General features: G+C 35.7%; 1 protein-coding gene across 2 annotated transcripts; it reads right to left on the reverse strand.

Moving 5' to 3' along the window:
* Window positions 1–415: 415 nt before the first annotated feature.
* LOC143747025 (membrane-spanning 4-domains subfamily A member 4A-like) lies at window positions 416–10,536 on the reverse strand. Of its 2 annotated transcripts, none has more exons than XM_077239450.1 (7): window positions 10,290–10,536; window positions 4,529–4,697; window positions 4,055–4,180; window positions 3,914–3,970; window positions 2,613–2,759; window positions 1,721–2,226; window positions 416–1,627 (listed from the first exon to the last, which is right to left on the reverse strand). In XM_077239450.1, the coding sequence occupies exons 2-6, from the start codon at window positions 4,694–4,696 to the stop codon at window positions 2,086–2,088; spliced, it is 639 nt and encodes a 212-aa protein (XP_077095565.1). In that variant the 5' UTR covers window position 4,697; window positions 10,290–10,536; the 3' UTR covers window positions 416–1,627; window positions 1,721–2,085. The 2 variants fall into 2 exon arrangements, with proteins under 2 accessions (XP_077095565.1, XP_077095576.1); XM_077239461.1 differs by having other exon boundaries at window positions 4,529–4,720; window positions 10,290–10,349.
* Window positions 10,537–16,666: the final 6,130 nt, after the last annotated feature.

A 16,666-nucleotide genomic window follows, 5' to 3' on the forward strand; every position in this document is an offset into this window, starting at 1 on the left:
ATGTACATTACACGGGTGTAATGTAGAAATCAAATGTAATAGTGAATAATGTAGATGTCTTGTTGTGAACAAGTGTAGAAAACTATAGCAGAATGCCCTAGTTTCACAGTGAGGTGAAAGGCAGTTTACCATTGTGGTTGCTTTATTTCCTTTCCATCTAACTGTAACTTTGCTCTTGTTAACAGAACCGTGGGAGTGCTGTATTTGATCAGACTGCAGTAATGTAATACTTGTACAATCTAGAACATGTAGGTTGCCCCTTCATCAGCATGGATAATAGCATATAGGTCAAATATTGCCTGCTTTCCTAGTTATGTTTGTCACAACAAGCTACCAATTACCATTGAATTAGTGTAGTGAAATATTGGCACAAGATGCAGGTGTTTTTGCAGATACTGAGACTGGACACAGAAGATGAATTGACCACAAACTTTAATGATGTTTTCTTTTCATACACAGGGACAACTTCTTGTTCATTTAACCTGCATGGGTTGAGCGTGGGTTTAACTTGGTTAGACAGGTAAATTGTATGCCTTTATTGTAATTATTATTATTATAGGTTAAAAAAGTCACCAGACACACAAACATGTCTTTGTGTCTTTCCATTCTCTATTCTCTTTTTTTTCAGTTGAGTTCCTCTAACAGTTGAAACCCTTGCTTATGTAATGACCCTACGACAGAGTCCAACGGGTGGGCAAAGGTATAATGTGTGTAGATCTAGATGGGTGAGGAGAGAAGTCTGGGCAAGGCGATGTCTCTGAGGTCTTCTCTCCAGATTACTGAGTTTTATTATTTTATTGCAGGGGGTTTGACCTCATCTTCTGAAAACCAGTCTTACATTTGAGATTGTAATTCCTTGTAACCTTGGTTGGACCTCCTCACTGTGGCCTCATCCACACTACTGCTTTTTAGTTTAGAAACGGAGAATTAAAACGAATACGATCTCCGTCCACACCAGCGTTTTAGCTGCGTATTAGAATTGATCTCCGTCCACATTAAAACGATTGGAAACGTGGATCACGTGACCATTCACCTACACTGGACGTGCGCGTGCCGGTGTAAACAGGAATCAGATTGACTATTCCTCAGATTTCGCTGAAGTTGATAAATGCCGATCTGGACATTCGAAAGTTTTCGCACCGTTCCTCATGAACTACAACTTCATTGATAAAATTATCCAACCATGCGCTGGTTCTTCCCGGCTTAACCCAAAACCGACGCTCCATGTACGGTCGATACCACTGCTGCACACGGGAATTGTCACAGATCGCTGGAATAATAGCTTGCCTCCAGCGCATGTAGGCAGTTATAGCATTGTAAAATGCAGAATTTACTTGCACTAACATAACTGGTAGTCCAGGCTGTTGTATGTTTTCTTCCGTTGTATGATGACAGCCAAAAGCCGAGCGTGAGCCTCTGCGTCATCGTTTCTAAAGTCCTCTGTTTTGACCAATCCACACAAAAACGCCCTCCGGAGATCCAAAACGCAAAATGGGGTCGGCAGCCTTTCTAAACTTCTCCGTTTTAGGTCTTTGTTTTTGCCGTTTTAGTGTGGACGGGAGGTGCAAACGTAGCAAAAGGTCTGCGTTTCTAAACTAAAACGTAGTAGTGTGGATGGGGCCTGTGACTCAGTATCCCTGGGAACTATCAGACAAGATATGTTACAAACATTCACATTCATATCAGTTTTAATTTTACCAATAAGATCCACACGCCACACAGACTGGGACAAGGATCTGCAGCTTTTTACTTTATTAAACAAAACAAAAACAGTAATCCAACAGGTAATAATAAATGTGACAGCTTCACACTACTGACAATAAAGTACAAAGAAGTGAATGAAACTGACGGCTTAAATACACTCAAGATAACAAAACAAGAGATCGTAGTAATCATAGTTTCTAGACTAGGGAACAGGAATTAAGAAAATCAGGAACATACAAAATAAAAGTCCATGGAAATGAAACTGTATAACCAAGACATCATCATTAAATTAATGAAGTGGAGAACCCTGCTCTAACCCACTTCAACAATCTAGCAATAGGGAAAAGGATGTAGTTTACAACGAAGCATGATTTGAAATCATTACCCAGTTAGTGCCACATTAACCACTGTAAAGTCATTGTTGCTGGTGGCTTTGCAGGCAAACGCTGAGATACAGATGGAGATGATGAACTGAAGGATGGAGAACACCAGCAATATTCCAAGGATCCCCAGATCATATCTCTAAAAAACATTCAACATGATCATATGAATGCTGTTTCACAAATAATATCCCATCAATTATATTGACTGAATTTATATATATATAACTACATATGTAACTATATATAGTATATAAGAAGGCATAATATGTTTTTTGAACACTTGTAACATAGCGCACAAGTTGCATGGACTAATTTTTCATTTTTATAATACTTTTATGATTTCATTTTGAAGCATAACATTTCCAGTGGCTAGTCATTGTAATTGCATATGAAAAATATTGAACAGCACAATCTTTATTAGTAAAAAATATTTTCAATTAGGAAATGATGATTTAATTGTCATTTTTTTAGATGTCATCATTCAGAAAACATTTAATATAGTATTGCACTCTGTACATTTATTACCTTAACATTTAAGGAGATACGCGGAGTACTATCATAGACGTTGTAGGAACGTAGATCAGAAATCAATCCTATTTCTATTGACACCAGAAGAATGGCGAGTCCTGCAGTTACGGCACTGATCACATTCATTATAAGAGAAGCTTTCACCTGCAGGAGGAAAAGCTGACATGTGAAAGGTGAAATAGTGATGGTGTACACTTATGTCCTGAACTAACTTTTTTAATATGCAAATGGATAATGAGTCAGATGTCCTTTACACATCTTTACAGGATGAATGTCTCATTGTTCGGTAACACTTTACTTGTTGTGATTGGTTTTGACATTGGCTGTCATGAGGCCATTATAACTGTGTCATGAATATTTTTCTTGACCTCAACTACAGTGGTACAAATTGAATTTGTCATTAAAATATCATTAAGTAATACTCTGTCAAATTATTTTATAACAGTGTCATGTATACTTTTCTTGACCTGAACTACAGTGGTACAAATTGAATTTGTCATTAAAATTACATTTTATTGACTAATTCAATTTGTACCACTGTAGTTGAGGTCAAGAAAAACATTCATGACACAGTTATAATGGCCTCATGACAGCCAATGTCAAAACCAATCACATGACAGTTTAATGTAATGTTAACCCATAGAGCTAAGTGGTTTCTTAAGTTTGATAACATATTTAACATGTATATAACATGTTATATATAACATATATAACATTTTTCTGACATATTTATGACAGGTTATGTTGTCTTGGTAAAGTCAAGTTGTCATTACCAAGACACTTTACAGGTTATGATGTATTGATTTATGTAAAGTCTTCATAACAAGGACATCTCAAACAATGTCATATTTGCATGGAAAATGTCATAATTGGGGGAATGACACTTAATGACAGTTGTCATAAACATGCATAAAACCTCCTTCATATTAATGGCATGTGTCATGTCATGATTATGAAGGTGTCATGCCAGTCTTATGCACACCCCTGTAAGTAAAGTGTTACCCATTGGACTACGAAAGTTAAGTTTTCATATAAAAAAAATCCAGAGAAAGGTAGATATAGAAACATGCTTTGTAGGGTTTTGATATTGAGTGTTTAGAGATGAAAATAAAATCACAAAGACCTTTTACCTTGTAGCCCCATTTTACCCTAACTCTTTACTTAAAGATCAGATGACTGAAAGCACTTTGTGCTCGCACAGCAATTACTCATGAATGTGAATGATAACATGTGTTTACAGTAGAAACCAAAGAAGAGTTATCAGCAACAGATTTCATCACTATACTGTATGTACATACCACACACGGATTAAGTTTATTCTGCGCAGCAACAGACAGAGCTCCAGCACTGATGTTCTGAGAAACAAACAGGACATTTCAGAGTTCATTCTGGAAATTAATATCAGAGGCAATAAAGCAAAACCTTCAAATGAAACTTACAATGAAAGATCCCCAGTAAGTTATCCCACTAAAGACAGAAAGAGCTGGGTAATTGTTATGGTAAATGTTGGTGGTGCGTACAATACCAAACAAGAAAACCATCACTCCTGTCATTATCTGGACAGTCTAGAGAGGGCAGATATGGGTCAAGTGATTATTTTTTGCGAGATGACATATACTTCATGTTTTGGCGTGCGCGCACACACACACACACACACACACACACACACACACACACACACACACACACACACACACACACACACACACACACACACACACACACACACACACACAAATATTAATGTTTTATGCATTACTTTCTAAAGGCAATCAGACAAACACATATCTATTAACTTGAGGACATATGACAACAGCTTTTTATTTTTTGTTAATTTTATCACAGAAGAAAATGAGATACTAAAAGTATTCACAAAATCATACATAATTATAATTCATCATTAAGTACATTACCCCCAGTGCCTTTGGTTGTGCTTTGAAAAATTGAGTGAGAGCCGTATGGTGATATGCTCCTCTGTTCTCCTGTCCATCATCACATATAACAGTATTTTGTGCCACCTGTGGATTTACTTGGATGACAACTGTTGCTTTGTCCGTCGAGATGATCTTGCTGGTTTCCATTCTAGGCAAAGTTTTCCCCAGTAACTAAGCATTCAAATCCTGCAGTTCACAACTCACTTAAGATAGCTTCTTTCTGCTTTTCATGTACAGTACAGTATTTATTTTTGGTTACACTTTATTTCTATGGTCTGCTTTAGGCACTCTACTAACCATAAGTAACTTTGCAACTACATGCAAACTAACTCTCATTAGAGTATTAGTAGATTGTAGTAGACAGTCTGTACACTGTTAGTAGAATAAAGGCGTATTCGGACAGGACTAGTTTAACATGTAGAGGAAGGGTAAAGTCATTATCACCAGAGCTTCTCAGTGATTATACTCCCGTCTGAATGTGCATCTCAGTAATCATTAAAGGACAATGTTGTTAATGTCCGGAAAAATGACCTCAGGTAATACTAATCCCATGCGAATGGACCCGCTGTAAACACACTGAAAAAAGGTTTTCAAGCAGTACTTCATTCAATTAATATTTTTTCTTTCAATTCAGTTTACTATTATTTGTTTTATTTTTTAAGTTATATTTTATTCGTTCAAAACAGTGTTAAATATAAATATTTTTCATTAAGATCTTAAATAAGAAAAATTTGTTTCAACGAATGTACAATTTCAAGGTTACACACAGGCCCGCGCATGGGCATTAAACATAAATCTCGACCAGTGACAGTCAGTCACCAGATCGCTCTTCAAGTCGCTCCGTGGATCACCATTTTCTTTCACCAGGCCAGACTTTGAGAATCAAACAACCATCAGAATCATCGCAGAAAAACTCTGGTAAGTGAAACAAACAACCATTTAAATCTGCTGTATTTAGTAGCTGTTAATTTTATGCCAGACATGGCGCTGACTTTCTCTTGTAACGTTAGATAAGCATGTAGCCTACTACGATAGTTTGAAATGTTAACTTGGTGTGTTAGCTAGCTGAGTTTACACAATATGTCGACGTAAATCAATTCCTGACCGATTTCAAAAGGGAACATACGTTTAAAGAAAACCCGTGGACTTTTTTGATTTTACAATGGTAATTAACGTGAACGTTTAAGCATTGAACGGAACGTTATCTCAGTCAGCCATAAGAATAACGTTAAAACCGTTAGAACGGTTAACCTGATCAACTAACTTAAGTGAATAAGCTAATGTTACATGTTAAGGGACTGGCTTAATGTATGGATAATTATGACTGACGAAATACAACATTTATTTATGTCTAATATTGCTCCATTGGCAAACTTTTTTTTTATTGCTGCATTGGCGCCAATCGGGCGATGTCGGTTGGTTTTCAAAAATAAATAGTACTAGCCAGAGGACACAGGGGGGCAGTAAAGCCACGTTGAATCCAACCTTGACACAGGATGCTGTAGACTAGTGTTTTTTCACTCTGTCGAACGAGCGACGTACGCAACAGTCATTCATTAATACGTTATTCGAGGTTAGTAAAATACTTCAGAATTCAGTTTATAATTAATATAAAGGCTTAATGTTTGTCTGTTAATGTAGATGACTTGTACTTAAGTGTCAAAAAACTACGTTAGGCTGAGATAAAAAAAAATAACGTAATGGCCTTGTAAAGTTAGCCCTTACATAGCCTATTACGATATCACACGAGCAAGAGCGCTTTCTCCCAAAAAACCAGCATGATTGCCAACATATTTATTTTATAAAACAGTTAAATAACTTAAAATTGCAAGTTTCATTTTAGACAGTATATATTTTTAGACACGTTTATTCCGCCAACGAAAATTTCATTCTAAATTAAACCACAGCAGATTCGTGTCTCCAAGCAAACAACACAAAGCGGTGAGACCAGAGGGTAGAGGGAATTTCTGGCTAAACTGATGTGATAGGTCCGCTTTGATCTGAACATCTTAAAATGATAAAAAGTATGGATTTTAATTTTTACTATCTTGATGCAGGATACTGACATCGCTACAAAGAGGGAGATTGCACTTAAATGTCTCATCCTTTACATGGGAGAAGCAGTGGAGGACCTCATCAAAGATTTCCTGGTAAGGCAAGATTACTTTAGAGATGAGAAAATGCTTGCTATATAAGGCTGTCCACTTCCAAATTAGACATCAGACTATGTTCAGATATATGTCTAAAAACAGTCTGAAGGCTAATTTCAAATAGAGAAATGTGCAAGCAAGGGCTACCTTAATAGTTTACAGTAGGGGTGTGCGATATCAAGATTTGATCGTGGCCGATTAAAATGTCTCCACGATCTACTTTTGAAGAAATATCGTAGTATCGTGCATTCTATCGGTTGCAGTTCTGGCGCCTCCATCTCAACATACTGTACAACACAACGTATATTCACATCAAATGTTAACGCAGTGGAACGGGACACTACAGTTCATAAAAGTTCATTATTTGCATGTGGTCTTATATTCAGGCCAATATGGTATTAGCTGGCCTGAATATAAGAATATACGATATAAGGCCGTCGGAATATTAATGGGGAAAACCCAAGCTGTATCGATTGCTTAATCATTTTTCTTTTTTCTCCTTCTTAAATTATTTTCCAGGTGTCAGAGGAAGAAGAGGCTGGACAAATTCTTCAGCAAGAAACGATGGCAGTCTTCATCATCAGAGATGCACAAGCTGTACCCACAAATATTGGCATCATTCTTGAGGGTCAAGAGGTTCTGAGCAACTTGCCGTCTGTTGCAAATGCTGTTGCAATTCTCCTGGGCCTTCTTTATGCGTGCAATCTGGAATATCCCAAGACATTGAAACTGACATTTGAATATATCCAGAAAGTCATCATGGAGCTGGACCCAAAAGGCATGTCCAACAAAGTTAAAAGGCTCTATGACCAGCTCTACAATAGAGCTTAATTCAGGGTTCCCACACATCCCAGTTTACACCCGTAAGTGATGTTATGTTTGAGATGTCATGTTTGAGTGACTGGCTATGGTTCGGCGTTCTAAAGAAATAGGTTCAGTATTTCAGTAGTAGAACCTGTCATGCCTTGAAGCAGCCCAGTTCAGATACAATTGCGATGAGACTAGTTGGAACCTGCAACTGCTTGCAGTTTATACCTATGAGATGAGATTCTGTACCTTCATTCAAATTTCTTCTGTGTTTTTTTTTACGGTTGGATATTATTTGTAGCATCATAAAATACAATGAGGACAGAGATAGTGAGATACTTACCACAGCTGCATTTCTGATAAAACTGAGTAATTGTTCCATTTCCCTAATTCACTGCATTGTTCTCGTTAAAGGAACACGCTACCGTTTTTTTTAAATGGGGGTTATTCACCGTCTCAGTGCGTGCATTGTCTTTGTCTGGCAGCACCACCGCTAACTTAGCTTAGCATAATGAATGGAATCCTTTGTTGCCGGATAGCATGTCGTGAGTAAAAGTGATTAAATAAAAACAACCTAATTCTTTCTCGTGGTCTGCGCATTCACAACGAGTACAAATAGCGATGCAGATTAAGACTAGGCGATTTCCTAGGCAGATATTGATTTGGGACTATATTGGGATATCACGAGATATCACACGACTGATACATCATTCAGGTGTTGTGTGATATCTCTGCACCCAAGTAGTGCTTCGCCCCAATATAGTCCCAAATCAATATCTGCCTAGGAAATCACCTAGTCTTAATCTGCATCGCTATTTGTACTCGTTGCGAGAAGGAATTGGTTTTTTTTTTTTACACTTTTACTCACGACATGCTATCCAGCAACAAAGCATTCCATTCATTATGCTAAGCTAAGCTAGCGGCGGCGCTGCCAGACTAAGACAATGCATGCACTGAGACGGTGAATAACCCCCATTTCAAAAAACGGTGGTATTCCTTTATGGCTGTAGTTTTCAGGTCAATGTTTGCCAGCTCAGAAGTTAAACATCTGACACTTGGAGCACTGAAATTGTGGATGTTGAAGTTGTGTATAAGATAATAAATATCAATGCAATGAAAATGTATGTCTTTTTTTATTATATTTTGGATAAGATTAAATATTAAGTACAATGAATGTTCCTTAATGGGAAACATGTTTTATTAAATCCATATATTTTTGTTTGTTTAAAATAAATAATTTCTATTAACTTATTTTTAAAAATTAGAAATAATTGTTTAATTAAATCGATATATATTTGATTCGAGAAAACAAATAATTTCTAATACATATTTCTTAAATGAGAAGTTTTGTTTTGATTAAATCTATATATTTTTGCTTAGATCAAAAATATAATTTAAATTAATTGACTTAATTCAACAAGAAAAATATACTTTGTGCCAGGTTTAAAAAAATAGTTTTAATAGACAGAGAAAATATTGGTTAGGGCAAGTTATTTATTTTTCATTGGCTCAAGTTATAAAATATAGATGTGAACCATTACCCTAAATTTTTTTAATTGGATGAATGAAAAACTTTTTTCAGTGTAGCGTGTGCTGCTCCTGTACCGCATACGCACTGCAACACGGAGTATGTGTGAAACGGGCGTCAGATCTGGAAACGGCCTGGATCCGGCAGGCTGCGGGAAAACCTCGGGATAAACAAAGACACTAAAATTAGCGTAGATGCCATTCTTCTTATGATGTAACAAGTACATCAATATTTAAGGGAAGTTTTCCCAGTATAAAAAGAAGGTCGATCGCACTTTTTAGAGGCACAAAACTTCTTTTAGCTTTAGGTAAGAGCCTATTACCAACATCATCAACCAGAATTTAATGAATTTAATTCATAAATCGTTCGACCGGACCTAACTGTTTATATAAAGTAGCCTATATATATATATATTTATACTGTATATTGTTCATTCTCTAAGCAACGTAATACACACATGCCGACAGGAGGGTGACGGTGGTGTGTAAATTGAGTGTGTAAACCCATCACACTTCTGCTGGTTTTACTGGTTTTACTGAGATTTCATATCCTGTGCGAACTGGCCATTAATATGTGGTATGTGGTAAATGTGGTAAAATTACATTACTCCATCTAGCCTTGAAAAACTAATCCTGTCTGAATAGGGTTAAAGTTGACATGTAGTTGCAAAGTTGCTTATAGTCAGTAATATATGTTGGAGGAGCATCACGATAAAGAGTCTGCAGATATTAAGCTGACGGTCTACTAGTACTCTGAGCGTTAGTTGACATGCAGTTTCAAAGTTTCTTGTAGTTTGTAGAATCTCTAAAGTGGACCATCAAAATAAAGTGTAGGACTCTAACTAAAACTCTTATAATACTCTAATATATACTCATTTCATAATTATTTGATTTTCTGAGATAAAGTTAAGCTAAATGTAGTTTTAATAAGAAAGCCTTTGAGTTTTTTCTCTATTCTGAAAAATCAGAGAATACAATTTACATTGTTAGCAAATATTTAGCATGATTGTATTTCCTGAAGCCTAATATCCAAACAAATCCCAAAACTTTTTAATGGAATTTTATTAGCCAAAGTATATTAATAAATGAGCAACAATTAAAACAATCACTGGAGTGAATGATCACAAAAGTAAAAAAGATAGATATTTTAAATGATTTATCAAAGTATGTAAATAATGTAAAAAAACAACAACAACAACAACAACAACAACAAAAACAAAACCTTTAAACCATGTTAAGTAATTGAAATATTTTACCTGAACTGAAACGAGTTGTTGATGTGGATGTCTGCTGGCTCGTTTATCTATGTGTGTGTGTGTGTGTGCGTGTGCGTGTGTGTGTGTGTGTGTGTGTGTGTGTGTGTGTGTGTGTGTGCGTGTGCGTGTGCGTGTGTGTGTGTGTGTGTGTGTGTGCGTGTGCGTGTGTGTGTGTGTGTGTGTGCGTGCGTGCGTGTGTGTGTGTGTGTGTGTGTGTGTGTGTGTGTGTGTGTGTGTGTGTGTGTGTGCGTGTGCGTGTGTGTGTGTGAACAGTCAAGAGCCGCTGAGGAGGAGCTTCTGCATATGAACTGGCTTTATACTTTATTATGTTGATGCCTTTCCTCCTCAAATTCAAAGGGCTTTACATATAAAAAAAAACTAAAATGAAAGTGGCATAAATCATGGCCAGATCTGTCATTTCACACGTACATATAATCAGATAAAGGTTATGTATATTTGGAGTCTGAGCTCAGGATTTGGAGACCCCCCCCCCCCAGGTTGTGATAGGAGGAGGAGGAGAAGGGATGCTGATAAACTGATGAACAGAGGTAAGTCTGCTGTGTATATACACCTCTTATCTCGTTCACTGAGTTGATTACTGTAACGGAACGTGCTCTTCCTCAACTTTGTTAATACAACATCATTACAAGCACCAGCAGAAGTGTCTGTGTTCAGAACAAACGCACACATACACACAGACTTGTTGTTATATCATTATGTAGACTTTCCATAGACAGTGTTTTTTGCACTTTTTGAACCGCATATTCCATACCCTAAACTTACCCCTTAACATGTTTCCATGGAAACATAGACCAATCATAGAAAACATGTTTATGTACAAACATAATGCCCTAGTTTCACAGTGAGGTGCTGGGCTGTTTACCATTGTGGTTGCTTTATGTTTCCATTACATTCTGCTACATTCATCACCTACAGTATAATGGTCATGGTTGCCAAAACCATTTTCTTTGTTTTAGTGGAGCATTTCTCAGTATGCAGGTGTTTCTGCAGAAACTGAAACCGGATGCATAAGTCATTTGACCTCAAACATTTCCCAATGCCGGGACAGCTCCTTGTTCATTGAACGGAAACCTTTCATTTTTGGTTAAAAGCAAAATAAAAAGAAAGAAAGTGCAAGTCTTTGTTACATCAAGTAGTTTGATCAACTTTAATTCCTCAATTTACCTGTAGATCAATTAGTACGCTGGTATCCCTGACATAGAACAGAACTGTGTGTGTGTGTGTGTGTGTGTGTGTGTGTGTGTGTGTGTGTGTGTGTGTGTGTGTGTGTGTGTGTGTGTGTGTGTGTGTGTGTGTGTGTGTGTGTGTGTGTGTGTGTGTGTGTGTGATGGGTAGGTTTAGGGATGAGGCAGTGTAAGGGGATAGAATATACAGTTTGTCCCGTATAAAAACCATTACGCCTATGGAATGTCCTCACAAATCACAAAAACAAACGTGTGTGTGTGTGTGTGTGTGTGTGTGTGTGTGTGTGTGTGTGCGTGTGCGTGTGCGTGTGTGTGTGTGTGTGTGTGTGTGTGTGTGCAGCCTTTAAAAGGATCTCCTCAGTATCTCAGTATCCCTGGAAGTAACTGACAATACATATTATTACACAAGATCCACACACCATAAATACTATTTTATAGTTTATACAGTGATGAATAATAGGAGAAATGCCTACTATCATCCACTTCAACAGTTTAGAAGGAAAAGTTTACTGTAGTTTACAATGAAACATGTTGATTTTTGTAAAATAGTTTTTTTTTTTTGTAGCATAAATACATTTCAACAATTAACTAGAATAAACTTATTTTGGTAACACTTTAGAATAATGGTCCATTGTTAACAGGAAGTAATAGGTAGTACTACGTTAACACCGAACTTTTACTATTAACTTTTTATTTTTTATTTAACTAACGGAAGCAAGATTAACTAAGCAGAAAGTAATAGCAAATTTAGTACAAAGGTAGTTCCTTATTAGATATTTGATTATTACTAAAAAAAATACATATCCTCATTGAGAACTACTTGTGAACTATGACCAATTAATAAATAATAACCAATTAAATCACAAAAGTAACATCTCTAAAAAGTGAACTATTGTCATTTTGTTTACTCTTAACATGGTCATAAGATTTCAGAAGCGTGTGCCTCAAATGAGTTCTTTGTGGAAACCACACTGAAAAAAATGTTACGTTGAGTTTACTTAATTTTATTATGTCAAGGGGTTGCCCGAAATAAATTCATCTAAATCCAGATATATTTTTTTAGTTGATTTTAATTATATTTTTTACGTTGATTTTAATTATATTTTTTACGTTGAGTTTAATTATATTTTTTACGTTGAGTTTAATTATATTTTTTACGTTGAGTTTAATTATATTTTTTACGTTGAGTTTAATTATATTTTTTACGTTGAGTTTAATTATATTTTTTACGTTGAGTTTAATTATATTTTTTACGTTGAGTTTAATTATATTTTTTACGTTGAGTTTAATTATATTTTTTACGTTGACTTTACTTTTTATGTTGAGTTTAATTATATATTTTTTGTGTTGTTTAATTATATTTTGGATTAACATTAATTTTAGCATGTGAACATCTTAACTTAATATTCAGACAAAAAAAAGCAAACCCAGTATTTTCAACTCTAACTTTATTTTTCTGATCCAAGAGATAGATTTTTGCTCTCCCAAACAAGAGTGCAGTCAATTTCTCAAATAGCTTTCTTATAACAAAATGCCCAAGAATCATCTTTTAACATGCGTTGTACCAGAATAGCTGGAAGACAGCAACTACTGAGGAACGTTTGAGAGATTATATTAAACTGTAAACACTTACAAAGAGTTAACTCATTTTTTTTTCAACATTTTGAGTCAAGCACATATTTCTAGAACTCAAGGTATTCATTGAGAAAATATTGTAAAATATCAGCACAGCTTTAAATGTTCACAACCATAGCTGTATATAAATTCATATATACACGGGAGAACTTTGGAGGAAAGCCTTTTACCACCAATTTGAAAGAGCACAACATATACAAATAACAAAATACACCAGTACTATACAAATAACAAAACATACTATAGTACCAGAACCGTCCACATCTGCTAAACAATGCACAGAGGAATTGATGCTGAAATTACAACAAACTGCAAAGTTACATTTAAAAATGCAGCTTAGAGGCGTTCAAGAGCGGCTGCAGAAATCCTACAGTCCAGCAAGTTTGTTCTTTAGTCCAAGGACTTTGGGGGAAAGCCTTTCTCCATCCATTTTCAAGAGCACTTTTTGGACAAATTCATAAGAGTATTTGAACTCTTTGGGGTAAGCAATGTTCAGTATATAGATGACTCCAAGCAACATTGCACATGCTTGGGCTACAGATCCAATGTTGGCCAGAATGATTTCTCCTTCAACATAAATGCCTATGTCATCATGTGCTCCAATTTCTCCACCCTCCTTGTTGATAACATACACGCCCATGACGGATTTCTGGAGGTCTCTCTGGATGTCATCTCCTTCGATGTCCTGTATATTTGTAGAGAATTGGGGGGGGGGGGGGGGTATGTTAATAGATTTTAATGACCTGTAAATTTAAAATTTCTTACAATATAAAATTACACTGGTCATTACAACTAATACAAATATTTTGATCAGTTAAAGGTTCATGGGAATTAACAAACCACAGATTTTTTTTTATGGCATTATGTGGAAAATATCAAAACTTTTCTGCAAATGAAGCAGAGACGTCAGAATAGATTGAGAGATGGACTAACAAATTGTTGGTTTTGGTCTTTTCATTGAAAAATCAGAAAAATAATGAATAAAGCCTGCCTTATCATTTCAAGAACCAAACTGATGGTTTAAAATGTTTTAGCCAATTAATGAAAATCTCCAGACACAGACAAATGTACTTCATTCTGTGACAACACCCATGTGGTTTTACTCTTCAGGATTTAATTTCCTCAACACAAAGTTTGTCTGAGTCTGTTAATTATTGGATGTCAGAGTTCTTGAATGCACCAGGGTGTGTTTTAAAAATGGTACCTGCTTTGAAAACTGTGCAGCAAATTGTTGATTTTTATACAAATATTCTCAACCTTACGGCTACTTGCATGGTTAAAATTAATTTTCTAAAATTGAAGCTTTGGAAAATAGTCAGTGGTAATGTTAATGCATTTGCCATCAATGGGCTAGAACATAAAAACACCAGTATGATCCTTACGATCCTGTAGTAACATGGTTTAGTGGCTAGAGCATTTTTTCAAGTTTTGCATTAATTGATTTAAATAAATAGCAGGCTTCCACACCATAATAAATCTAGACCCCAAAACACGACAGGGTGTAGACAGTGATAGGACTACAGCTGCCATAGTTTTGCTGTCAACACAGTGATTTTGTTACAATGACTTGCCTTATACTCCCGAATGAGCTGTCCATCATCCTCACCAAGGTAGATGCAAAGTGCCTTGAGGACTGCTCCCCTTTTAAGATTGATGTCACTTGTAGCCTGTGTAAAAGGATTACAACTATTAAAATACAATAAATAATAACAATGTCTTGAAACTGTAGAATATTTCAAATCTGTGGTAACTTCAAAAATATATACATAATGACTTCATTATACATTCTGTAAATTGCCCTCTTTAGCTAAAGCAGGGTATCTGCACATTTTTTAACAGCAAATTTAATGACTTTTAAGACCTTTTTTAAGTCCTCTTAGTCACGTTTTAATAATTTTGTCTTTCATAGTTTTAGTCTAGTTTCAGTTGACATTGCATTTTTTGTCAACTTTTAGTCATTACTTTTGGTCAAACTTCAGTTCCCGACATTAACTTTGGTAGCTATTTTATATGTAGTCTTTAGACAAAAAAAAATGACATTATAATTTTTCGCTTCAGGCCAATTCAATTAAGCTTGTGGAGACATTTGAATCAAGGTAACAGGCTGTATTGACAATGCACTCTTTAGCAGTAGCACTTGAGCAATTCTACATATCCCTGTTCCTTAGTTCAGTGGTTCTCCAATTTTGTAGAATGCAGTAACCACTCTTGCACTTAGACTGCAGTCACACCTTTTCCATTAAGGGACAAAATCTGCCCCTTTTAATCGATTTTTTCCAGTTCATTTTTTTTTTCAATACTTTTATTTAAATGAAACAATGTTCAATAAATATGCAATGATGATAAAAACTAGGTGATACTTAAATTAAAATCGCCAGAAGGTGGCGGTAAGTCACTGTCTTTATGAGTGAGTCATCCATCATCAAGTCATTCATTCTTTAGTAAGAAACAGTCTATGGTAACAAAGCAAGTGGCTGTATTTATGAACAGGTCATTCAATCTCACAATTCGTTCAAAGCCACAAATTCGTTCTCGAATCACCGCTGAGTGCTGCAGTTCGGCAGTGGCTTTCGTTGCAAAATAGCAATAATATGATCAACATTAACACTGCTGGATATCACCCTGTATTGATGGCAGATTTAGTCGCACAAACAGCTTGTGGCAGAATAAAGACCAACTGAATGACACTTTAAATAAAGAAGAAAATCTCAAATGAAGATCACTGGACTCCAGCTACTTGTCTGTGTTATCCAGTGTTGGGGGTAACTTATTACAAGTAACTTGAGTTACGTAATCAGATTACTTTTTCAAGTAACTAGTAAAGTAACACATTACTTTTTCAATTTACAACAAAATATCTGAGTTACTTTTTCAAATAAGTAACGCTAGTTACTTTTTCACATTTATTGACTGACAGCTCTCCTGTCCCCATGTTGAGAGAAATAAAGTGAGGTGTTGTGTGCATTTGCATTGAACATGCATTTACTCATCTCACTTGCACAAAAACATTCAGTATTCCTCAAAATGAATAAAAACAGTCAAATGCAATCTCAGAATTTTGTGCAAAAGTTTTATAATTAACTATGTTAAATTACACAAATATACTTTATGTATTTAATCTCACTTTATTAACCAGTGTCTTTGCTGCTGACCTACAATGATCTAATTCAACCATACTAATAAGCAAAAATGACTTTAGATTAGGTTTAGAAATAAGAGTGTTGAACTTCCTTCTCCTGTATCCTATTGTTATTTAATCAAGAACAGCAGCAGCTGAAAGGTTTGTTTGAGCGGCGCCCTCTACTGTACAGTAGTAAATATGCATTTCCTTCAGCCTTAGGCTTATTCATTTAACTTTTGATGTGAAAGGGCCTTAACAATGGGCAAAAATAGATTGTTTTAGCTGTTATTAAAAATCAAACAAACAAGCCCATGCAGGTGAGAAAAAGTAACGCAAAAGTAATGTAACGCATTACTTTCCATAAAAAGTAACTAAGTAACGTACTTAGTTAATTTTGTGGGGAGTAACGCAATATT

This window comes from Siphateles boraxobius, unplaced genomic scaffold (genome assembly GCF_051911475.1).
Source record: "Siphateles boraxobius isolate OS27281-9 unplaced genomic scaffold, OSU_SipBor_1 100, whole genome shotgun sequence".
NCBI lineage: Eukaryota > Metazoa > Chordata > Actinopteri > Cypriniformes > Leuciscidae > Siphateles > Siphateles boraxobius.

What these genes read in the sequence shown, in the direction of transcription:
- LOC143747025 (XM_077239450.1), bottom strand. Translation starts at nt 4,696, where the DNA reads ATGGAAACCAGCAAGATCATCTCGACGGACAAAGCAACAGTTGTCATC. An exon ending in CACAACCAAAGGCACTGGGG is followed by an intron (nt 4,181 to 4,528) that starts GTAATGTACTTA and finishes TGCCCTCTCTAG; the next exon opens with ACTGTCCAGATAATGACAGG. An exon ending in CTTACTGGGGATCTTTCATT is followed by an intron (nt 3,971 to 4,054) that starts GTAAGTTTCATT and finishes TTTGTTTCTCAG; the next exon opens with AACATCAGTGCTGGAGCTCT.